The 26,494-nt window shown below is 39.5% G+C and overlaps 1 protein-coding gene across 3 annotated transcripts; it reads right to left on the bottom strand.

Moving 5' to 3' along the window:
- Window positions 1–698: 698 nt before the first annotated feature.
- Window positions 699–24,633, bottom strand: CETN3 (centrin 3). 3 transcript variants are annotated; one of them, XM_007518967.3, is made up of 5 exons: window positions 24,494–24,633; window positions 23,098–23,230; window positions 20,920–21,034; window positions 9,057–9,248; window positions 699–986 (listed from the first exon to the last, which is right to left on the bottom strand). In XM_007518967.3, exons 1-5 carry the CDS (start codon window positions 24,508–24,510, stop codon window positions 943–945), a joined length of 501 nt encoding a protein of 166 aa, XP_007519029.1. In that variant the 5' UTR covers window positions 24,511–24,633; the 3' UTR covers window positions 699–942. The 3 variants fall into 3 exon arrangements, with proteins under 3 accessions (XP_007519029.1, XP_060057140.1, XP_060057141.1); XM_060201157.1 differs by lacking the exon at window positions 699–986 and adding an exon at window positions 5,861–6,095; XM_060201158.1 differs by lacking the exons at window positions 699–986; window positions 23,098–23,230 and adding an exon at window positions 5,861–6,095 and having other exon boundaries at window positions 24,494–24,619.
- Window positions 24,634–26,494: the final 1,861 nt, after the last annotated feature.

Here is a 26,494-nt window from a genome sequence, read left to right on the forward strand (position 1 = left end):
TTTCTCTCCTAACATAAACTTCACAAGTAGAAGAGCCCAATACATGAAAAGTCTCTCTCTACTCTTTCTTGGTGAATCACGGAATTTTCCTTTATCAGGTAAAATATAGCCTAAAATGATTTCTATGACTTAAGTTTTATATTTTCCTTACTGTGACGTTTGAGTGATAATTATCTTAAGAGATCAAAATTCCAAAATTTAAATCTTTCACTTTGTCAAGAAGTTAGGTGATTCAAACTGTATTTAATTAGATTAAGAAGGAAATATCCATATTTAGCTGTCATAGCATCAAAAATGTTATAGAACATAACAAATGAGGATAAATGGGCCTATACACACAACACATTTTACTTCCAAACTGAATGACTGAAAAAAAAAAAAGGAATTATATCTATACTGAACTATACTGAACTGAAATATAGAATGTCAAGTTTGTAGTAAAAAAATATATGCTATTCTACCGGTAGTCAAAATTCTTTTTTTTTTCAGAAATCAGTGGTATAAAGATAAAAGATTTAAGAAAGACATTATTGAGGGTTTATAGACATTTGTAGTCACCATAAAACAAGAAATTTACCAAACATTAAAATACTAACAAAATAAAATTTTATTAACAAAAATCTCAAAAAAAAAAGTGCAATGAAACAAAAGTGACCACTAATGCTGAAGAAAACCCCCAAAAATGAGTAGCACATGACTCACTTTTTTTAAACTTTATAAATATAAAAAGTTGTATCACAAATACAAAGCTAAATTAACAAAATACAAACAATGCTGTTCACACACAGAAACTTCACAGTCGTAGCATAAGAATGCACTAAGAGTCTCATTTTTACTTCTTCTGGGGGGGGGGGAATGCTAATTTTTAACCATGGATCCAGGCACAAAAACAGAATATAAGATGATAACTGCAATGTTCTTAGTGTTTATCCTTACAGTTCCTTAAATGTCACCAGTCATAATAGCAATGAACTCCTCTTGATTTACTGTAATACAAAAGAAAACAAGTTAGAATTACTATTTTTCAGAGAACAATTATTACTACGAATCATACTACTAATACTTTGACTTTTACAAAATTCAAAAAAATTCTTGATACATCAAGATATATAGTTCTTTGCTTGTATCTCTTTGTTCAGGAAACTGAAAATGTTCATTAATTACAACTTTGTTAGTACAAAATTATATGAAATGTGATCAATCAGGATTCTATAAGAGAAGACATATTATATAAATTCTGTAATAGTAAAAACTTCAAAAACTTACCCAATTAAATAATGATGCATAGATAAAGCATTTTGTATTAGGAATTTTTCAAGTATACTGGCTTTAAGAAAGACAACACAGTATACCATTTTTTATACTTATGGTTTGAAATATATATACATATATATTGAAAAATATATATGTATATATATTGAAAAATATATACATATATTTTTTAATTTACTTTCTTTTGTTGCCCTTGTTTTTTTTATTGTTGTTATTACTGTTGTTGCTGATGTCATTGTTGGATAGGATAGAGAGAAATGGAGAGAGGAGGGGAAGACAGAGAGGGGGAGAGAAAGACAGACACCTGCAGACCTGCTTCACAGCCTGTGAAGCGACTCCCCTGCAGGTGGGGAGCCAGGGGCTCGAACTGGGAATCCTTATGCCGGTCCTTGCGCTTTGCGCCACGTGCACTTAACCTGCTGTGCTACTGCCCGACTCCCGAATATATATATTTAACAACTGCGCTTTTCCCATGCCACAGCTGAAACAGAGAACAATTTCTATATAGTAAAAAGGATGTTAAAACAAAATCCATGGCTCTCTCTAAGCCGGAGAGTATCATGCAAGTCTTTCTCTACCCTGACTCTCTCTCACCTGGGACCACCACGTGGCTATAAAGCTTGTGAGTCCTCTCTCTCTCTTTTCCTAACATGTTCTGTTTTCAATAAAAGCTTAATTTACCTGAATGGAAAAAAAAAAAGTCCATGTATCAGTGTCGGAACATGATTAGACAGAAAATAGGGAATGGCAAAGAGCTCTCCTGATACAACACTTACTTGCTGTGCATGAGGTCCTGGGCTTTAAAATATTAAAAATATTTAAAATATTGTAGCACCGTGGATCCACTAGAGATCACCTCCGGGATTAGTGCCACAGTACTGTGGCATCTCTCCTTTCTCAAAGAAAAAGTGAGAAAAGGGAGTCGGGCGGTAGCATAGCAGGTTAAGTTCACATGGCTCAAAGAGCCAAGGATCCGAGTTCAAGCCCCCCACTCCCCACCTGCAAGGAGGTCCCTTCACAGGCGGTGAAGCAGGTCTGCAGGTGTCTATCTTTCTCTCCCACTGTCTTCCCCTCCTCTCTCCATTTCTCTCTGTCCTAACAACGACGGCATCAATAACAACAACAATAACTACAACAACAATGAAAAACAACAAGGGCAACAAGGGCAACAAAATAAATATATAAAAAATAAATTTTTAAAAAGTGAGAAAAGTGGGCAAGTCGCTTGACAGCAACTGCATGCATGTGCAAAGCCCACATTCATCCCCTGGCACCACATTAAGAGAGCGCAGAGGGAGGGGGAATACTTTAAAAAGAAGCTACATGTGTCCATAAGTAGGTGAATGGATTTTTTTAGGCTGTATATATACAAAGGGATTCAATCATTTTGTAAACAATGAAGTCCTACCATTTATGACAACATGAATGAGTCCTAGAAGCATTAGACTAAAGTAACTCAGAAACAAATAGTGTATGATCTAGCTTATATAAGGAAACTTAGGACAGAAAAAGGAAACGCAACCTCACAGATAGAAATAACAAAATGCAGAGTGGCGGCTACGAGGTGTAGACAGTGGGTAAAATGGGTTACAAGAGACAAAAGGTAAAGACTTCGCTATAAAATAAACAAGTCGCAGATACGTAAAATAGAACTGGGTTGATGGCAGCAAAGATCATACAAATTCTCCTTAAACTGTTAAGAGAAATGATCATAAAAACATCTCATCTGGGAGCTGGGCGATGGCGCAGCGGGTTAAGCGCACATGGCGCAAAGTGCAAGGACCGGCATAAGGATCCGGGTCCGGCTCCCCTCCTGCAGGGGAGTCGCTTCACAGGCGGTGAGGCAGGTCTGCAGGTGTCTATCTTTCTCTCCCCCTCTGTCTTCCCCTCCTCTCTCCATTTCTCTCTGTCCTATCCAACAACAAACAACATCAACAATAATAATAACCACAACAAGGCTACAACAAGATCAACAAAAGGGGGGGCCATCTCATTAGGGAGTAGGGCGGTAGCACGGCGGGTTAAGGCACATGGCGCAAAGCACAAGGACCTACATAAGGACACCAGTTCCAGCCGGGGCTCCCCACCTGCAGGGAAGTCGCTTCACAGGCGGTGAAGCAGGTCTGTAGGTGTCTTTTTCTTCCCCTCTCTGTCCTCCCCTCCTCTGTCCATTTCTCTCTGTCCTACCCAACAACAACGACATCAATAACAACAACAATAATAACTACAACAATAAAATAAGGGCAACAAAAGAGAATAAATAAAAATAAAATATATAAATATTTTAAAAAATTAAAAAGAAAGGGAGTCGGGCTGTAGCGCAGCGGGTTAAGCGCAGGTGGCGCAAAGCACAAGGACCGGCATAAGGATCCCGGTTTGAACCCCGACTCCCCACCTGCAGGGGAGTCGCTTCACAGGCGGTGAAGCAGGTCTGCAGGTGTCTATCTTTCTCTTCCCCTCCTCTCTCCATTTCTCTCTGTCCTATCCAACAACGACAACAACAATAATAACTACAACAATAAAACAACAAGGGCAACAAAAGGGAATAAATAAATAAAATAAATATTTTAAAAAAAAAATTAAAAAGAAAATCTCACCACAGTGGGGCGAGGCAGCGATGCACCCACAAAGAGTACATAGTACTACAAGTGAGGGCCTTGGCTCAGGCTCCCAGGCCCCACCTGCAGGGAGGAAGCAGGGAAGAAGCTTCGTGAGCAGTGAAGCAGTGTTGCGAGTGTCTCACCTGCCCTTTCTCCCTGCCCACCAAGTAAGTCCCAGTTTCTATCAGAAAAGAGGGAGGGGAAAAAAAAGTTGCCACAATAAAGTCAGGTAAGAACTTATCCGATACACCCAACATGTGCCATGGGTTTAGGACCTGGGTTCAAGCCCTGGTAGCACTATGGAAGGCACTTCGGGTCTTCATGGATGGTGGGATGGTGTTAAAGTGTCTCTCTCCTCTCTAAATAAAAATGTAAACAGTATTGTTTTATATACATATTACATATATGTTCTTTTATCTTTTTCATATTTTGTTTATTGTTGGATAAAGACAGAGAGAACTCGAGAGTGGAAGGGGAGACAGGGAGGGGGAGAGACACCAGCAGCACTGCTGTAACAACACCCATGAAGCTTCCCCCCTGCAGGTGGGGGCCTGGAAGCAAACGTGCTTAAGCAGATGTGCCACTACCCAGCTCTGTAAGAAGTCCTTACCACAGACAAACAGGCTAACTGTGATCATGGGTGTTGAGCAGACTTACTGTGGTCATTTTACAATATATGTACCAACAGGCATACTCAAACACACACATTTTTTTTTTTACAAAAAAAAAAAAAAATAGTGAAAGTAGCCTTAGATTGAACTATAAATAATTTTAACAGTATAATCTAGTCATAATTAAAGTATTCAAAATTGGCCAAAGTTATTGTTTTGTTAAAGATCTGCAACTGTTTTCTGTCAATCTGTATAATTTCAATACTCAAGTTTCAACAAACTTAGTATTTCTAAAACCACAAAATGTTATGTATAAGCTTATCAAAGTACAATAGCACTTTTGATTGAAGACCCCACCAATGTGTCCTGGAGCTCAGCTTCCCCAGAGACCCATCCTACTAGGGAAAGAGAGAGGCAGACTGGGAGTATGGACCGACCAGTCAACGCCCATGTTCAGCGGGGAAGCAATTACAGAAGCCAGACCTTCTACCTTCTGCAACCCACAATGACCCTGGGTCCATGCTCCCAGAGGGATAGAGAATGGGAAAGCTATCGGGGGAGGGGGTGGGATATGGAGATTGGGCGGTGGGAATTGTGTGGGGTTGTACCCCTCCTACCCTATGGTTTTGTTAATTAATCCTTTCTTAAATAAAAAAGAAAAAAATAAATTAAAAAAAATTTAAAAAAAAAGAAAAAAAAAAAACAAAGTACAATAGCACTTTAAAAGTATTCTGTATTCCCTTTTAAAAAGATTTTTTAAAACAAGGGAGATGAGATAACCAGACCATCTGGCATATGTGATGCCAGGGATCTAAACTTGGGATTCCATGATTGATAGTCCAACATTTATTATCCACGGTACCATCTCCCTGGTTGTGGAAACTTGTCAAAAAAAGGTACAAAAGTGAAGGGAAAATGGCTACGGAAATTAGCCTATTACCAGTGGGTCTTTTAGGCAATTTGGTGCCTTTGTGAATTTGACTTTATAATCTTCTCTATCAAGTATGTATTATGCCGAGCTCCTAGAACTTGGGTCACAGGGCAGCTGACAGGGAGCTCATATGGATACAGGTCGTAGGGTGCTGGGCAGGTCAGTGGAGATGCTGGCCAGGTGGTGACCAGGCAGTGCAGATTGGTTCCTTTACTTAAGCTGTTGTTCTCTGTGGTGGAAGCTTGTATGTGATTCAGGTCCCTCTCCAAGGAGGCCTTTTCCATGTATGTTGTAACTTTGCTATGTATTTGTCTAGGGTAAATCTTATTATATGTCATAAAAATTAAGAATATTAGAAAAACCAAGTAGAGTAAGTACTTTCAAGACCATCTGGCTTTATAAGGGAAAAGAAAAGAAAAAAAAAAAAAACACTTCAACATCTGAAGTGCCAGTTGAATATTTTATTTATCTATTGCCTCTTTTAACAGTAATCAATTTTTCAAAATTTTATGGAAATAAAAACTTAGTTAACATTTTGTTCTATAGCACAAGAGGCAATGCAGTGTCAGAGTGTAAAGCATCTTCTTTCGCATTGCGGTAATCTGTGTTTCAGCTCTGCCTCTGTCATATACTGGCTCTGAGGTAGTGGAACAAGGCCACTCGGAGTTTTAGCTTCTTCATCTGCACATGCATATACATGAATAGGAATCAATAGATTTACTTTGCAAAAGATATTAACTGACAATACACATGCATCCTAAAAGATATTAATTATTAAATATGTTAATACTTATCAGATTTTTTTTTTTTTTTAACCAGAGCACAGCTGAAAGCCCTGGCTTATGGTGGTGCTGGCAACTGAACCTGGAACCTTGGAGCTTCAGGCATGAAAATCTTTTTGTATAACCATTATGCTGTCTTTCCAGCTCCAAATTTTTAAAAATTATTCAGCAGGCTTTATATTATTACTTGCACTTTCCAAAAAAGACTCACGATGCTTTACTTCATACTTCTTGTAGGGAAGTAAGGGCTAGAAAAGGGACTCTCTGAATAGCAATATCACAGTTTTATTATTATTTCACTTTATACCTTCTTTCCTGTAACTTTTCATTCACGTTTTGTTTTTGTTTTTTTAATTTATTGTACAGAGACAGCCAGACATGGAGAGAGGAAGGTGTGGTAGAAAGGGAGGGAACAAAGAGACACCTGCAGCCCTGCTTCACCACCCACAAAGCTTTCCCCTCTAGGTGGAGGCCAGGGGCTCTATGTCCAGTTCTTGCACACTGTAACGTGTGCTCAACCACCCGGCCCTGTTTATTGTTCTCTATACACACACACTTTCATTATGCGTAAGTAGTGGATAGAAAAAATTCAAAGACAAATGAATTACTAAATCCACACCAAAAAAGGGCAGCAAAAGCATTACAAAAGTATTATAATTGCCACCAGTTTAATATATACAAAGAAAACAGGTTATATCTAAACAAAACTACAGTCAAAGGAACTCAAATTATTATAAATATAATTTGCTTTTCAAAAAAATGAGAAGAGTTTCAGAAGGCAGCAAGGACCCATGTCAGTTTAGGCGGTATGCAGTTTCCTAAAGCTAGGCCAAACAAGGAAAGTGATAGTCTCATTGCTTCTGAATGAGAAAATGCCTTTCAACAGACTATTTTCTGGACTGACTACACACCTACACTTAGTGTTCCTTGACAAGTGTCAAGTAGCAACTACTGAAAAAGGTCTTAAAGTATAATTCTGTTATTTTACACTTAATTGGAAGTTAGTTGAATTCTGCAAAACAATTATAAAATATCAATCGTAGTAATATTTGTAACATGTATAGAGGAAAAACAGCAGTGTATGTATATACAATATTATTATTATTCATATGGTCTACAGACAACATAATGAATTCCCAGATTTCATGCAAAGTCTCAGAAAGCCCAACTCATGAAAACACAAATCCCAAATCAAAAATTATCAAATTAGACTATTTTAATATCACACATTTCTTAGCATTGAATTTTATTTGTAATCAATAATTAGGGGGAAAATATATATATAATTTGCTTGCTAGTCATCTGAACATAGGACAATGCCCAAGTAAGTTAGTTGTATAGTAACTTGGAGTAATGCAGGCAGGAAAGCCGATGAAATTTTTCATGGATGCAGTTATTAAAAAGGATCTAGGTTGGGGGAGCAAGAGTCTTACAGATACCTAGACACCTATCACAGGGAGATAAGAGTTGTTCCTATGTGTCAACAGCTACACTGTAAGTCATTAACCCCCAATAAAGCATTAAGTAGATAAGTCATTTTTTTCAAGTAATGGAGCAGTTAGGATGAACTCTAACATTCAAAGGAAATATACAGATAAGCAGCAAACTTCACATCTTTAAATTTCAAAGGCAGTTTCTAAGTGCTGTTTTCTTTTTTTAATATTTATTTATTCCCTTTTGTTGCCCTTGTTGTTTTGTGTTGTTGTTATTATTGTTGTCATCGCTCTTGGATAGGACAGAGAGAAATGGAGAGAGGAGGGGAAGACAGAGGGGGAGAGAAAGACAGACACCTGCAGACCTGCTTCACCGCCTGTGAAGCGACTCCCCTGCAAGTGGGGAGCTGGGGACTGGAACCAGGATCTTTATGGTCCCTGCGCTTTGCGCCATGTGTGTTTAACCCGCTGTGCTACTGCCCAACTCCCCTCCCGCTAAGTGCTGTTTTCATCTAATGTCAGACGAATAGCCAAAATGTAAACTGATATCCGTCACATGAAAAAACTGTAATTTTTTTTTTCTTACCAGAGAAACTGCTCAGCTCTGGCTTATGGTGTTATATGAGGGATTGAAACTGAAACTTTGGAGCCTCAGGCACCAGGGTCTGTTTGCATAGCCACCATGCTGTATCTCTCCTGCCAATTCTTACTTTTTGACTGATGCAGAGTAGTCATGTTTAAAGATTCATAAAATTAATACAACAAGATTCTCTATGCTACTAAAGAAAGTACCTTTACAGAACATTTCTTTAAAGCTAACTTAAAGAGTGAAAATCAACAGTACCTTCTCAGGCTATGAGACTTCCTATTAGAATACATACAGCTGTTTTCAAAGGTCTGCAACATTGTAAATTGAGTATATATAACATACATGCAAAAAGTCCATTGCAGGATGAACAACTACACCAAATAGTTTTCAAAGGCTCTTAAAAATGGTCACATGGCTGGGGGGGGTGGGCAATAATGCAGCAGGTTGAGCACACAAGGCGCAAAACAGAAGGACCAGCTTAAGGCACCCTGTTCGAGCCCCTGGTTCCCCACCTGCAGGGGAGTCGCTTCACAGGCGGTGAAGCAGGTCTGCAGGTGTCTATCTTTCTCTCCCTCTCTTCCCCTCCTCTCTCCATTTCTCTCTCCAACAACGACAGCAATAACAACACAACAATAATAACAATGACAACAATAAACAACAAGAGCAACAAAAGGAGGGAGAAATAGCCTCCAGGAGCAGTGGGTTTGTAGCACAGGCACCCAACCCTAGCAATTAACCCTGGAAGCAAAAAAAAAAAAAAAAAAAAAGGTCACATGGCTTCGGAAAAGTCTATCATCTGTGTACAGAAGTGGAATATTTTGTCTGATTCAAAACTTACTTTCGCCATCACCATCTTTATCGAATTCTTCTATCATAGCCCGAAGCTCTTCATCACTCATGTTTTCACCCAGTTCTCGGGCAACTCGTCGCAGATTCCTCAAGCTTATTTTACCAGAATCATCATCATCAAATAACTTGAATGCCTTCAGTATTTCTTCATGTGGATCTCTATCCAATATCCAGTCTGTCACTATAGTCAATTAAAAAAGAAAAGAAAAAAAGGAAAAGTAAAATAAAAATTAAGCTTACAGTGAAGTATTAGATTTCTAAAGCAGTGAAGCTGTCCCTGTATCATTTGACAAGGACCTGCCAAATCAAGGTCCCAAAATTCGGAGATAAACTTGGTTATCAGAAAAAAAAATCATTTAATGAATAAGTGTTCAACAGTTTGGGCTACATTATAAAAGAAAGCAAATCTAGTTTACAGTACACAGAAATTAAAAAAAAAAAACTACTGTCCTTACATCATATTTATTTAATGTCCAGTTATCAGTGTGTAATCTAGTTGAAAATACCAACAAAATAGCACTAACTGGATAAAAAGTGTTGTTGACTACAAAAACCTAGTACTATCACTGGTCTTTAAATTTACTATGACTTAATAACAAACAAAACTAAAAACTAGCAGAATGTACTATAATCCTTGACAAAGGCAGGTGAAAATTCCACCGGCATCTGAACGATTAAAGAATGTAATAGTTTTCCAAAATATGAAAAGTAGCCATTAAAAGAACTGAATCTAACTATAAAAAAGTTGGGAAAGCTATCAGGGGAGGGGGTGGGATATGGAGATTGGGTGGTGGGAATTGTGTGGAATTGTAGCCCTCCTACCCTATGGTTTTGTTAATTAATCCTTTCTTAAATAAAAAATTTTTTAAAAAGTTTTTTTAAAGTTTTCTGCTATATCAATTTGTCCAGCAATTTGTCCAAGTTTATAATAATAAACTTTCAGAAAATTCAAGTTAAACATAGCTCTAATTTCTAATCTTTTAAGATTTAGTATTACATAGAGGAAGAGTTTGGCATGAGACAGAAGGCAGAGAAAGACAAGCCAGAGCGTCACTTTGATACACAGTTCTAGGGATCAACCTAGAAACCGCACGCTTGCAAGTCCAGTGGTCTACCTAGTAAGATACCTCCCAAGCCACTTAAATCTAATTTCAGACCTAGAAATTAATAGTAATTTTAATATATGGAGGACTACGGTGATTGAGTAAAGGTAATGTTCTCAGTGTTGCCAGTCTTTAAGTCAATAGCTGCAGAAACAAAAATTGGGAGCAAAAATTAGACTACTTCCCAGCTAAATGGCCATGAGAATATCTAAATAAAACACTGCTGAATGAGTTCTATATGCTAGGCTACAACAAAAGCTATTTAAAACTTCCAACATGCCATTAAAAAGAATCCAGTCCTGCTAAGGGTTTATTAAAAACTTGTAGATTCTTATAAAAAGTACTGTAACATTTAACCCACCCAAAACAGAAAAAAATGTAAATAAATGAAACTCAAGTCCCTTGTAATAATCGCTGTTGATTTTGCTGCTGTTTCATATTTGGCTCAATAAACTTTAGAATAAGCCCCTACTCATCTGCATATATATTCAATAACTTACTTTTTATCGATTAAATTTTATCCAAAAAGTCTTCCAAGTAACTAATTGAAGTATATTACTGTAAGTATGCATAGCATCAAAGCTCATAAATATTCAGCCCAGAAGGAGTTGGCATATACACAGCCATAACACCGAAATAAAATACCACACTTAACTCTATGGCTCATACTCAACTAGTTTTGAATTTAGTCCCAACAAAAAAGCAGGACAAGGAAAAAAAAAAAAAGTGTTAAAAATTTTTCCTCACCAATTAAATAATTTACATGACAGGTGAACCAGAAAAGCAGCTTGCTGAAAGTATTAACGTACTTAAAGAAGCAACAGGGTGATGTGGGGAACAGATTGGGCTCCAAGATGTATAAATTCTTAGCCCACTGATGCTTTAATTGTGTTAGCTACTTCAGACTTATGTGTCTAATCTTTTATCAATACTTTTTCTTAAAAGGCTGCTTTTCTTGAGAACCATCAAAAATCATCATTCTGGACATTTAAAACAGTAGTATGAGATAGCAAAAGTGGTTACACAAAAGACTTTTCATTTCTAAGGCTCTGAGGTCCCAAGTTCAATCCCCAGGCCCACCCATAAGCCAGAGCTGGGCAGTGCTCTGGTATCCTCCCCTTCTCTTTCTCTCTCTCTCTCTCTCACTCCCTCTCACTAAAGTAAATCAATAAAATATTTTTAAAAATCAGGACAATCGGGAGTCAGGCTGTAGCGCAGCGGGTTAAGCGCACGTGGCACAAAGCACAAGGACTAGCTTAAGGATCCCGGTTGGAGTCCCGGCTACCCACCTGCCGGGGGTCGCTTCAGGTCTGTAGGTGTCTATCTTTCTCTCCCTCTCCCCTCCTCTCTCGATTTCTCTCTGTCCTATCCAACAACAATGACATCAATAATAACAATAATAATTACAATAAAACAACAGGGGCAAAAAAAGGGAATAAATATATAAAATAAATATTTTTTTAAAAACTCAGTACAGGGAGTTGGGCGGTAGTGCAGTGGGTGAAGCGCAGGTGGCTCAAAGCACAAGGACCAGCACAAGGATCCCGGTTCCAGCCCCCGGCTCCCCACCTGCAGGGGAGTCGCTTCACAGGCGGTGAAGCAGGTCTGCAGGTGTCTATCTTTCTCTCCCCCTCTCTGTCTTCCCCTCCTCTCTCCATTTCTCTCTGTCCTATCCAACAACAATGACATCAATAACAACAACAATAATAACTACAACAATAATAAAAAGACAACAAGGGCAACAAAAGGGAAAATAAATAAATAAAGTTTTGCCTGAGTCTCCAAAGTCCCAGGTTCAATCCCCCGCACCACCATAAACCAGACCTGAACAGTGCTCTGGTTTAAAATAAATAAATAAATAAAGCTGCCTATTTAAAAAAAAAAAAACTCAGTACAACCTTTTTGGTTATTGTCCTCCACAACGTCATGTCCTATTCCTGTTCTACAAAGCAGAATTTAGTTGTAAGAGATATATTTTTTACCACTGTAAATAAGGTAACTGACATACAGACAACTGTAGGTTCAATCTACTTCACAAATTTCTCTTCATGTAACTGTGTGTGTTTAAGTACACACACACCAGGGATTGAACCAAGGGTCTAAAACATATAAGGCATATAGCACATTCTATCCCCTATAATTTTTTTTCAATATTTTCATTTTTTTTTTTTTACTGTTGGATAGACAGAAACTGAGAGGAGTAGGGGATAGAAAAAGAGACAGACACCAGCACCCAACTTAACCATTCATGAAGTTTTCCTCCTGCAGGTGGGGACCAGGGGCTTGAACCTGAGGTCGATGTGCACTGCTTATGGTGTATGCACTAAAAAAGGTGCACTACCACCTGGCCCACCCTTATAATTCTCTATTTTCAAATTTAATTACCATACTAGAAATATACCGGCACATCACTTAAAAACATATCAAAACTAGGGGGTCAGGCAAAGCGGGTTAAGCGCAGGTGACGCAAAGCACAGGGACTAGCATAAAGATCCCGGTTCAAGCCCCCAGCTCCCCACCTGCAGGCGAGTCGCTTCACAGGCAACAAAGCAGATCTATCTTTCTCTCCCCCTCTCTGTCTTCCCCTCCTCTCTCCATTTCTCTCTGTCCTATCCAACAATGATGACATCAACAACAATAACCACAACAAGGCTACAACAATAAGGGCAACAAAGGGGGAAAAAAAATATCAAATTAAAAAATATTTCACTAACAATCACTAAAGGTGATGATAGAAACATAGCTTATCTACATGTCTCACTACTTTTTCTGAGTGTCTATAACTAGTATGCCAGTTAAACATTTTGGAATCTAAACTCACTGACATAGCTGTGATGCTCCATGCCCCACAAGAATAAAACCACAATAACAACTAGAAATAATATCCCATAATCCTACTCAGTAATCAAATCCTAAAGTGCTAAGGATAATACTTTACCCATTAATGTCCCTTTTTTTATTCTCACCACCTTCAGAATAAAGTCTTGTCTTCTACCTACAATCTCTCTTCAATACAACCCATCTTAAATACCTCATGAAGTATTAGCTTTCTAAAATATGACTTTCCCCTTTCTTTTTTTCAAAGTGTTCATTAACGATGAAAGGGAGAGAAAGAGAACACGAGAGGATCATCACTGTGGCACAGGAGGTGCCGGGATCTCGATGACCTCAAGCTCATCCAGAGTCCAACACTATCCACTGCACCACCTCCCAGTTCAAGCATTTCCTTTCTTTAAAACAGGTCTTCGTGGTCCGGGAGGTAGCACAGTGGTAAAGCTTTGGATTCTCAAGCATGAGGTCCTGAGTTTGATCTCCGGCACCACGTGCCAGAGGGATGGCTGGTTCTTTCTCTCCCTCCTTTCTCATAAATAAATAAAAAATCTTTGGAAAAAAAAAAAAAAACAGGTCTTCAGAGATTCAAATCCAACAGCAAAGAAAACAAAAACAAGGGGCCGGGTGGTGGCGGCGCACCTGGTTGAAGTACATGTTACAGTGCTCAAGGGCCCAGGTTCGAGCCCCTGGTCCCCACGGGCAGGGGAAAAGCTTTACAAGTGATGAAGTAGTGCTGCAGGTGTCTCTCTGTCTCTCTCCCTCTCTATCATTCCCCTTCCCTCTTCAATTTCTGGCTGTCTCTATCCAATAAATAAATAAAGATAATGCAAAAAAAAAATTAAAAAGTTAAAATAAATAAATAAATCGGTGGAACTACATCACACCGAAAAGCTTCTTCCTAGCAAAGGGCATCACCAAACTAGCAGAAAGACATCCTATAGGATGGGAGAAGATCTTTATACAACATACTTCAGATAAGGGACTAATAACCAAAATACATAAAGAGCTCAGTAAACTTAACACCAAGAAAATAAACAACCCTATTAAGAATGTGGGGTGGGGCCATGAACAGAAACCTTACAGAAGAGATCCATGTGAGAAAGTGCTCAAAGTCACGGATTGCCAGAGAAATGCAAAGGAAGACAACCATGAGATACCACTTTACATATGTGAGAATGTCATAAAGACAGTAACAAAAAATACTGGAGTGGCCCCACACCTATGGACATCTAATCTTTGACAAAGGTGCCCAGACTATTAAATGGGGAACGATAAGTCTCTTCAACAAATGGTGTTGGAAACAATGGGTTGAAACATGCAGAAGACGGAGCCAGGCTGTAGCGCAGCGGGTTAAGCACACATGGTGCAAAGCGCAAGGACCAGAGTAAGGATCCCAGTTCAAGCCCCCGGCTCCCCACCTGCAGGGGAGTCGCTTCACAGGCGGTGAAGCAGGTCTGCTGGTGTCTTTCTCTCTCCCTCTCTATCTTCCCCTCCTCTCTCCATTTCTCTCTGTCCTGTCCAGCAACAACGACATCAATAATAACTACAACAATAAAGCAACAAAGACAACAAAAGGGAATAAATAAATATTTTTAAAAATTTAAAAAAAGAAACATGCAGAAGAATGAAACTGAATCACTGTATTTCACCAAATACAAAAGTAAATTCCAAGTGGATCAAGGACTTGGATGTTAGACCACAAACTATCAGATACTTAGAGGAAAATATTGGCAGAACTCTTTTCTGCGTAAATTTTGAAGACATCTTTGATGAAACAAATCCAATTACAAAGAAGACTAAGGCAAGTATAAACCTATGGGTCTACATCAAATTAAAAAGCTTCTGCACAGCAAAAGAAACCACTACCCATACCAAGAGACCCCTCACAGAATGGGAGAAGATCTTTACATGCCATACATCAGATAAGAGTTTAATAACCAACATATATAAAGAGCTTGCCAAACTCAACCACAAGAAAACAAATAACCCCATCCAAAAATGGGGGGAGGACATGGACAGAATATTGACCACAGAAGAGATCCAAAAGGCCGAGAAACACATGAAAAAATGCTCCAAGTCTCTGACTGTCAGAGAAATGCAAATAAAGACAACAATGAGATACCACTTCACTCCTGTGAGAATGTCATACATCAGAAAAGGTAACAGCAGCAAATGCTGGAGACGGTGTGGGGTCAAAGGAACCCTCCTACACTGCTGGTGGGAATGTCAATTGGTCCAACCTCTGTGGGGAACAGTCTGGAGAACTCTCAGAAGGCTAGAAATGGACCTACTCTATGATCCTGCAATTCCTCTCCTGGGGATATATCCTAAGGAACCCAACACATCCATCCAAAAAGATCTCTGTACACATATGTTCTTGGCAGCAAAATTTGTAACAGCCAAAACCTGGAAGCAACCCAGGTGTCCAACAATAGATGAGTGGCTGAGCAAGTTGTGGTCTATATACACAATGGAATACTACTCAGCTGTAAAAAATGGTGACTTCACCATTTTCAGCCGATCTTGGATGGACCTTGAAAAATTCATGTTAAGTGAAATAAGTCAGAAAGAGAAGGATGAATATGGGATGATCTCACTCTCAGGCTGAAGTTGAAAAACAAGATCAGAAACAAAAACACAAGTAGAACCTGAAATGGAATTGGCGTATTGCACCAAAGTAAAAGACTCTGGGGTGGGTGGGTGGGGAGAACACAGGTCCAACAGGTCCATGAAGGATGACAGATGGCATACTGGGGGTTGTATTGTTAAATGGGAAACTGGGGAATGTTATGCATGTACAAACTATTGTATTTACTGTTGAATGTAAAACATTAATTCCCCAATAAAGAAATAAATTTAAAAAAAAATACTGGAGTGAATGCGGAGAAAAGGGAACGCTCCTACACTGCTGGTGAGAGGGTAAATCAGTCCAACCTTGTAGAAGACAGTCTGGAGATTTCTCACAACACTAGAAATAGACCTACTATATGTCCCCACAATTTCTCCTAAGGACTCATCCAAAGGAAACACCTATCAGAAGACATCTATATACACCCACGTTCATAGCAGCACAACTTATAATCGCCAAAACTAGGAAGTAACCACCATGTCCAGGGTCAGGTGGGTGGTTAAAACAAGTGTGGTTTTTATACATGATGGAATACTATTCAGCTGTTTAAAATGATGAAGCCGTCCCCTTTGCATCGTCTTGGATAAAACTGGAAAACACCATGTTAAGTGAGATAAACTAAATGAGAAGGCCAAATAACCAATGATTTCACTTATAAATGAGACCTAATAAGTAAGGACAAGGAGGAAGAAAACTAAGTGAAACATGAACTGGGCATGGTGTATTATATCAAAGCAAGGAGCTCTGGGGAAAGGGGAGGTAGGGAGGGTGGAAGGTAACTGTGGGGACCAGGTGCATAATAAAATTATATGCATGTGGCAATAATTGCACTGTAAAGCATTAACCCCTCAATAAAACTCACCACAAAAAAAAAAAAAAACTAGCAATAATCCTTTGCTGACTAAAAACCCAAATTCTACACGTCGTATAAGATTTTACGTATCTGAGGGGGTCGGGCGGTGGCGCAGTGGGTTAAGCGCACATAGCGCAATGCGCAGGGACCGGCGTAAGGATCCCGGTTCGAGCCCCCGGCTCCCCACCTGCAGGGGAGTCGCTTCACAGGCGGTGAAGCAGGTCTGCAGGTGTCTATCTTTCTCTCCCCCTCTCTCTGTCTTCCCCTCCTCTCTCCATTTCTCTCTGTCCTATCAAACAACAAAGCAACGTCAACAATGGCAATAATAACCGCAACGAGGATGCAACAACTAGGGCAACAAAAGGGGAAAAATGGCCTCCAGGAGTGGTGGATTCATGGTGCAGGCACTGAGCCCAGCAATAACCCTGGAGGAAAAAAAAAAAAAAAAGATTTTACGTATCTGAATAATCACTTCAAACTTCCTAGTCACTTGAGTGACTTGAGTAGACAGAACGTAGTGGAGAGAATGACCTGCAGTTTCCCAAACATGAGAAGCTTCCAGTCTCATTCTCTGCTGTTCCTGTTTCCTCTTGCTCCTATGTCCTTCTCAGTTCCTCCCACAATCTTTATCCTCAATGAAATCCTATTGCCATTCCTAAAGGTCTAAATTAAAAATCCCCTCTGCAAATCTTCTTCAATTGCTCTAGACCAAGAGTTGATGAATCTCTCATACAAAAATCAAACAGTAAATATGTTTCAGTTTTGTTTGTTTGGGGGGGGAATGGGTGGGTGAGGTATTCATCTACACTACTCTGCCTTGGTAGCACAAAAGCAGCATCAAAGAACAGATGTGTCAGTGCACAAGCAGTACTTGAATTTATAGCCCAAGGGCTGTAATTTGCCAACTCCTGTCCTAAAGAAAACTATAATTTACCACATCACACCATAACTTCTTGTCACCTGCACTTAAACTGTAAGCTCCTTAAAATAACTTTTTTCATAACTTTTAATTTCTCTCACCCCAGTAGTGTACCTAAAGGCAAAAATATATATATATATAAAGGCAGATGCTTTTTAAATAAGCCAAACATACATAGGCAGTGAAATAATATATACCAAAAATAAATGTTACTAAATGTTATTTATCTTGTTCTCAGTTTAAAAAATCAGTTTCTAGAGCAACTATATAAAACTATTTCTGGGAGTTGGGTGGTAGCGCAGCGGGTTAAGCGCACATGGCGCAAAGCACAAGGACCTGCTTAAGGATCCCAGTTCGAGCCCTCAGCTCCCCACCTGCAGGAGCATCACTTCACAGGCGGTGAAGCAGGTCTGCAGGTGTCTGTCTTTCTCTCTCCCTTCCTGTCTTCCCCTCCTCTCACCATTTCTCTCTCCTACCCAACAATAACAACAACAATAGTAACTACAACAACAAAACAATAAGGGCAACAAAAGGGAAGATAAATATATAAATGAAAGTTATATGAACTTTAAAAATATTTTTTTAAAAACCTATTTCTATTTTATAGTTGACAATTAAGCAAAGAAAAGTAAAATGACCCAATTATACAGCTTATAAATGACAAAAGAGCTGCTGAATCCATGTTTTTCTCCAAAGTATCTATGTTAAACTACTTCATTGAACCAAATGTTACATAAATACCTCTCGTTTCTATTAGTATCATTCCTATTATATCCTAACACCTTAAAATCTGAACTGAGATCAGATAATCCAAAAAAGTTTTATAATATTGGGAGAATTAAGTTGGTTTTTCCCTCCCACTAAATTATCCCACAAATACAGGGGGGGAAAGGTATTTTAATTTATTTATATTTTTATTACCACTGGGACTTCACCACTCCAAGTCAGCCATTTTTCAGATAGAAAGAGGTAGACTGGGAGTCAGGCTGTAGCGCAGCGGGTTAAGCGCAGGTAGCGCAAAGCACAAGGACCGGCATAAGGATCCCGGTTCAAACCCCGGCTCCCCACCTGCAGGGGAGTCGCTTCACAAGTGGTGAAGCAGGTCTGCAGGTGTCTATTTTTCTCTCCTACTCTCTGTCTTCCCCTCTTCTCTCCATTTCTCTCTGTCCTATCCAACAACGACAACAATAATAACTACAACAATAAAACAACAAGGGCAACAAAAGGGAATAAATAAATAAAATAAATATTAAAAAAAAAAAAAGAAAGAAAGAGGTAGACAGAAAGACAGAAGAAGGGGGTCGGGCGGTAGTGCAGCGGGTTAGGCGCACGTGGAGCAAAGCGCAAGGACAGCAAAGTGCAAGGACCGGCATAGGGATCACGGTTCAAGCCCCTGCAGTGAAGCCGATCTGCAGGTGTGTATCTTTCTCTCCCCCTCTCTGTCTTCCCCTCCTCTCTTGATTTCTTTCTGTCCTATCCAACATGAAGGACATCAACAACAACAATGACTACAACAAGGGAAACAAAACAAGGGAAACAAAAGAGGGGGATGGCCTCCAGGAGCAGTGGATTCATGGTACAGGCACTGAGACCCAGCAATAACCCTGGAGGAAGGGAGGGAGGGAGGGAGGGAGGGAGGGAGGAAGGAAGGAAGGAAGGAAGGAAGGAAGGAAGGAGACAGAGAAAGGCAAGGCAAGGCAAGGCAAGGCAAAAGACACCACAGCACTGATGCGTCCCCCTGTGCAGCCAGTGCCAGGCTCAAACTTGGGTTACTTTAAAATCTGGGTTGCAGGCATGGCAATACAAGGAATTCTCCAGGTGAGCTCGGATCCCAGCCCTCAAATGGCCTCTTTGAAAGGTAAGGTATCTCTTAGTTTATAAACTGTGGAAGATTCTTCTGTGCTGTAGTTTCTCTTTTAAGGGTGAAGGAGATAGCATAAGAGACTCTCATGCCTGAGGCTCTACAGTCTCAGGTTCAATCCCTCAACACCAACATAAGCCAAACTGAGAAGTACTCAGGTAAAAGAGGGGAAGAGAAAGAGGGAGGAATTTATCTTTCCCTTTTTGTTTTTAGTTTAAGTTTCAGATTTTAAAAATTACTAACATGAACCTATTTCCTGCATACGGACTAATCACCATATCTTTTTGTTTCTCACTATCTGCTTCTGGCTCAGAATTTAAAGTAAAGGGTAAAGACAACACTTGGTGTGAGCTCTGCAAGGAAGCTGCTTTCAACCTGGGAATCTCCAGTAATGCCACCAGGTTCCAGATGCCACCATGATGTCAACCTGACTTCCCTGGACAGACAACCACACCAATATGTCCTGGAGCTCCACATCCCCAGAGGCTTCCCCACCAGGGAAAGAGAGAGGCAGGCTGGGAGTATGGATCCACCTGTCAACACCCATGTTCAGTGGGGAAGCAATTACAGAAGCCAGACCTTCCACCTTCTGCACCCCACAATGATCGTGGGTTCATACTCCCAGAGGGATAAAGAGTAGGGAAGCTACCAAGGGAGGGGATTGGATATGGAGCTCTGAGAGTGGGAAATGTGTGGAAATGTACCCCTCTTATCCTGTAGTCTTGTTAATATTTCCGTTTTTTAAAAAAATATTTCCGTTTTATAAATAATAAAAAAATAAAGGGTAGATGTGTTGGTGTTTGTATGTAATTCAATCTGTCCCTAAATAACTATACCACGACACACATAAAGTGATATCACTAGCTAAGAAAAAAGTCATACATATATGTTATTTATCAGACTATAGGAAATAAATTTTAAGTTACAAAAGCAAAGCCCATGCCTTTAAGAATACTCTAACATGATAAACAGACATACATAAATAACTGACCCATTAAAATCATCTACAGAAAAGTCCAACCACATTAAGTCTATGGCACATTATTTTAAGTTGGTCCTATAAAAAAAAAATCATAAAAATTTAAACATAGCTTTAAAAATTCTAAAAATTTTTATCCTGATTCTAGTCTGACAACAAACAATCCTCTCTGCACCCCCACCTCTGCACAGAGAACCCTGTTCACAGAGATCTAGATTAGCCAGAGTATGTAAACCCTCATTTTGTAAACCTGAAAACAGGCATTTCATCTACAGAAGAAGACACCAACAGTTATTTTCACAAAAAAAAAAAAAAAAAAAAAAAAAATCACACCCCCAAATGGTCTTGGGAACAAAAGAATAACAAATTTTGTATATTTATAGAAGATAAATTTCTATCAACCATTCAGTTTTATCATGTAATAAAAATGCACATTACTTAAAATGACATCTTTCCATAAAAAAAACAAAACTACACAAATAGTTCCTTGGTTAAGAATGTTCAGAATCTATACAATAAATCCTACAGCAAGGCTAAAACAATAATTTCTAAACTGAAATTCACATTATACAACAATGTTCAGTTACAAAATTCCATAGCCCAGAGAATTTAAGAAATACTGGTATTAACTAATCACCTAGTGACTGCTGTTTACAAAAACTATTAAAATACACACCCACTTCGTTAAAATCGTCAAAGGTTATTTTCCCTGTGGCTTCTCTGTCATAATCTTTAAGAATCTTCAGAACATCAGCTTTTTTCACATCAAACCCCAAGGCTCTCATTGCCACCTTTTGGATTAAAAGGGAAAAGCAAATTACAAAGCACTGTTAACAAAAGGAGTGATTTCCAATCCTTATAAAAGTTTTTATAATTTAAGGCGTGACAACACATTAATAAAACATGTAACTCTTACATGTGTTATATCTCTAAAAGAATAAAGTGATAGCTTTGCTTTACTAATGAACTTCAATGGTAACTTATCATTCTTACCTTCCTTTTTAAAACGTGATAAAGCATTCAACTAGAGTTAACAGACTACACAATGCACAGGCTTGGCACACAGATCATCTTAACAAGCTATCTGTTCTCAAAGGATTAACCAAAATTAAAAATAAAAGTGTAATATAATATTAAAACATTATGCAGCAGGAGAAATTTTAAAGCAATATAAGAACTACTATGAGACTAACATTTTAATCATCAAGCAATTATCCAGGAACTTGAATTTAGAGAAAGATCTTGACATGTTACTGATTAAAGAAATCTGATTGAAGAGACCCAAACTGTTGTTGTATAAAGAGTAAAAGGACAAGCTTTTATTAAACAAAAACAAAAAAAAAAACTGATCAACATTAAAACAGACACAGAAATAAAAACTAGACTTGGAGATAGTGAGGTCAACTTACCTTACCTGAAATGGGAAGAGCTCAGGTGGAAGCAAGCAGTTAGCAAATGAGAGAAGCAGGTGAGGGGCGGGGTGGGGGCGCACCTGGCTGAGCCCATATTCCAATGTGCAAGGACCAGACCGGGTTCAAGGCCCCGCCCCCACCTGCAGGGGGAAGCTTTGCAAGTGGAAAAGCGGTGCTGCTGGTGTCTCTCTCTTCCTCTCTATCTTGCCCTTCTCCCCCCCCCCCACTGATCTGTCTCTATTAAGTAAATAAATGAAATATTTTAAAGAGAGACAAAAGTAGGCACTCAGTTGCAATCAAAAGAACGTCAACTCTATACAGTGTACAAAGAAGAATCTCTAAAGACTTATGAGAAATGAACATCGAAGTACAAGAATTTTAAGAAAGATTAATCTACTGTGTGGGACAGGATGAACCAGAATGGAAAATCCATTTAGGTGATTCCTTCAGTGAAATAATACTTCCAAATTAAGAAATTAAAAGTAGCAACAAATAAAAGAGACACAAAGTAAAAAAAAAAAAAAAAAAGAACAGATCAAAGGTGGGTAGAAACAAAGTGTAGTTGAACTAACGAGTTATTAAAATGTTATCTTTCTCACTGTGTTCATTCCAAGAGCCAGCCGTAATCCCACGGGCACTCATGGTGTTCACCCTGGTATCTTTATAAATAATTCTAGATCTTAAAACTAACATTAAAATAGTTAGTGTTGTGGGAGTCGGGCGGTAGCGCAGCAGATTAAGCGCGGATGGCGCAAAGCGAAAGGACAGGCGAAGGATCCTGGTTCCAGCCCCCGGCTCCCCACCTGCAGGGGAGTCGCTTCACAGGCGGTGAAGCAGGTCTGCAGGTGTCTCTCTTTCTCTCCCCCCCTCTGTCTTCCCCTCCTCTCTCCATTTCTCTCTGTCCTATCCAACAACGACGACATCAATAACAACAACAACTACAATAACAATAAAAAGACAACAAGGGCAACAAAAGTGAAAATAAATTTTAAAATATAGTGTTGTATCAACATCAGATTTCACTTGTTTGTACTGGAAAAAAGGAGAGTGATAAATTAATAACAAGTCCAAAATAGATCATGAACAACGTCACCACGAGAGAAAGCAAGAGTAAATGGGGAGAACACAGCAGTGGCTGTTTTAATGCTATAGCTTAGGTCCTTTTAATTAATATAAAAAAAGCCCCCCCACAGAAATTAATCTTACACTTAAAATATTATTCATTCTGCCATACGAAGATTTTCTGGAAAAAAAAAATGTGTTAGGAGCATTACTCAGTTTTATTGTAGTACTTAATTGTAAATGTTTAACCTGGTTGGTTTCATATTCTCATAACCTGGCAAGTTAAAATACTAAATTAGAACTGCATTTGTTTTAAAAAGTGTTGAAATACACACTTTTTTAACAGAAAAAAAAATAGAAATGTTAAAGTATATTATTACCTTTAGTTCATGATAATCTATCGCTTCATCTTTATCAGTATCAAATAGTTCAAAAGCATCTTTAATTTCTTGTTTCTGTTCTTCAGAGAGTTCCCTTCGTTTTTTTCTCTTTGTTTTGTCTACAAGCTCACCTCTATGAGATAAAAGAGAAAAAGGGGGGGAGTCTATTTGTATAAAGATAATCCTATTCCCCAATGCTTTTCAATAATTCAGGTTGTTTTTTCTAATTTTTTGGGAAGCCAGTCATTTTCTAAACTTCTAAAACGGAAGAAAAGAGATGATAATGAAATTTCTCCTAAAAACTCTCCTTCAAGCCAAAGCCCAACTCACTTCACAGTCTATAAATCTGCACTCCCCCAAACTGAACAGTATTACAAATTATTAAAAGAAATATGGACCTAACTTCCCTTCTCCTAAATTCGCATGTACTCCCGCTAAAAGCACTACGATGAAACAAAACCTTATTTGTATATATATATTAAAAAAAAAAAAAAAACAGCAAAAAGCTAAAAGGAAAATGTCTAACAACCACTCAACTTTTAATAGCACCTATAATTAATTATTCGAATCACTTGAGAAACGCTATCTAATGTATCCATTCCCTTGCAACGTGTTACCACTGTTGGTTCAAATCTTTTTTAAGATTGCATTTGCCTAATACTTAACATTTCATTGGTAATTTCTTCTACTTGATATTTACAAGTCAGTATATATATGTGTGTGTGTGTGTGTATATATATAACTTAAGGCAGCCATATGGTTGTGATTGCTTTTATAAAATACATGTGCGGTTCATGAATGCTCTTGCAAAAATCTCACTTGGCATGAACAGATGAGGTTGAATTCACCCTAAAACTGCAGCACTCGCCCCAAGACAAACTGGAGACCCAGGAATTCTTAGGAATTCCAGGAATTAGGTCCCCGGCTCCCCCCCCAACACACACACACACACCCACCCACCCCCGGGCCTCGGGACGAGAGTAAAGAAGGGGGGGCTGTGTTATTTGCAGGAGTGTGTGGGCCTATTATTTTGTCTGCAGCTGGACGGCTGAGATAAGGCGGGAGGCGAGGCCAGGCGCCGATGCACCCAGAGCCGCAGCTCCCGGCGCTCGCCAGCTCGCCGCGGAAACCTCGCGATACTTCGCTCCCTCCGAACCGCGACAACAGCCCGTCCTTCCGGCAGTCCCCAAAGCCCGGGGCGCTAACAGGAATCACCATTCCGGCCGCAAAGGCTTTTAAGGGGCGGAGAGAGGCGCACAGGGCCGCCGTCGGAGACGCCTTTCCCTGGCTTCACACCCCTCCCCCCGCCTCCCACCAAAGCTGCCTCCCTTCTGCAACGCCCGCCCTGAGTCCCACTGCGGGGTCTGGAGGGCATTGCCGCCGCCTCGTTACCGACCTCAGCGCTAAACTCATTTTCTCTTCGGACTGAGACTCTTCCGGAGAAGGATTTTAAACCCCCTCCCCAAAGCAGCAAGCAACACTCCCACAAGCCGTTCAACAGAAACCAATGACCTCAGCGGCCTCCAGGGCCTCCCATAGGCGGACACCTCTGGGCTGGATTGGTGGAAATCGCTCACGCCCTACCCACTGAGGCGGAAGCGTCCTTATCCTCTCCTCTCATTGGACGAATCTCACGTCTGTCAAAGAAATCTTCCCCTTCGGCCTCTCCCGAGCTCCGCCCGCCCCTTAGATTGGCCTGATGGCGTTTTCCCCTGATCCTTTGCGGGGCGGGCTCTGCCTGCCAGGTGGGCGCCCTGCAGGCTCCCTAGAGCTGAGCTCCTCTTGTGTCCTGATGCCCCCAAGGGATCAGGGAAGCACGCTTTCCCAGACTACAGCCGGGGTAAAAGGAGGGGATGACTGCGGAACTAGACTGCAGAGTTTTTGCACCGATTTATTCTTAATTTTTGTAAATCCTGAAGACTTGGAGAATAATTTGTTTAAAATGCAGATTTAAATGGCCCCCTATTTGATTCTGTTGATAGTAGGAGTGAAGCTGCATTTGTTCCCAACTGATCATTCTTTTCTAAAAACCAATGCTTGTGAAAGAGAGACTGACTTAGATTTAAAAGAATATAAAGTACAACTTTAAAAAATCTATTATATATAATTATGATTATTGCTTAGCTCTGGCTTGTAGTGCTACTAGGGGTAGAACCTGGGACTTTTGGTGCCTCAGACATGCAAATCTTTTTGCCATGAGGCTATCTCCCCGGCCCACGCAACTACATGGTCATGATAGGGTGTTCTTTTATTTTATTTTGTTTGTTTGTTGGATTACATACTATTTGTTTAGACAAAGCAGTTATAGAAGTCATTATGGAAGTAACTGAGGGAATTTAAAAGTAGACAGGGACAGGTGGCACAAAGCGCAAGAACTGGCATAAGGATTTCGGTTGGAGCCCCGGGGCATCGCTTCACAGGCGGTGAAGCAGGTCTGTAGGTGTCTGTCTTTCTCTTCCCCTCTCTGTCTTCCCCTCCTCTCTCCATTTCTCTCTGTTCTATCCAACAGCAACGACATCAATAACAACAACAATAATAACTACAACAAGGGCACCAAAAGGGAATAAATAAATATTTTTAAAGTAGACAGGGAATTAGCTAATATAAATAATTAATTTTGATAAGCATTCTAGCAAAAAATGTTTTGTCTGTCCATAAAGGTATTCTCTTTGTTAAAGATGTTAACTACTTAGAGATTGCATGTTTAAAATGCCTGTAATTCAACGGTGAGTATATCATACATTAGAAAGTATAGTAACAACAAGCGTTAGCAGGAATATGAAGAAAAGGAAACTTTCCTCACTGCTGGTGGGAATGTAAATTGGCCCAATGCCTGCGAAAACAATCTGAAGACTTCTCAGAACACTAGAAATGGGCCTCCCCTATGGAACAGCAATTCCTCTCCTGGGGCTATATCCAAAGGAAACAGACACCTATCCAAGGAGATCTATGTACACCTATGTTTATAGCAGCACAATTTGTAATAGCCTAAATTTGGAAGCAACCCAGATGTCCAACAACAGAAGAGTGGCAAAGAAAGTTGAAGTATATTTACAATTGCAATGAATTAGCTGATTCTGACTTTTGAGTCAACATTCTCAAAACATCAATCTATATTTATAGTATCCATTTCCTCATATCTCATTTTCTTCCAGCCCACAACAGATCAGTTTATCAGTGGAATACTACTTAGCTGTTAAAAGTGATAAAGTCTGGAGGGGAAAATAACATAATGATTATGCAAAGAGATTCTCATGCCTGAGGCTTCAAAGTCCCAGGTTCAATCACCCACACCATCATAAACCAGAGCTGTGTAGTGCTGTGGTTAAAATAAATAAGTAAGGGCCAGGAGGTGGCACACTTGATTAAACGCACACATTACAGTACTCAAATACCC

This window comes from Erinaceus europaeus, chromosome 11 (assembly GCF_950295315.1).
Source record: "Erinaceus europaeus chromosome 11, mEriEur2.1, whole genome shotgun sequence".
Lineage (NCBI taxonomy): Eukaryota > Metazoa > Chordata > Mammalia > Eulipotyphla > Erinaceidae > Erinaceus > Erinaceus europaeus.

Coding starts and splice junctions, on each gene's coding strand:
- CETN3 (XM_060201157.1), bottom strand. Junction 9,249..20,919: donor TGACGATTTTAACGAAGTGG/GTGTGTATTTTA, acceptor AATTGACTATAG/TGACAGACTGGATATTGGAT. Junction 6,096..9,056: donor TAAAGATGGTGATGGCGAAA/GTAAGTTTTGAA, acceptor ATGCATGTGCAG/ATGAAGAAGCTAAAACTCCG.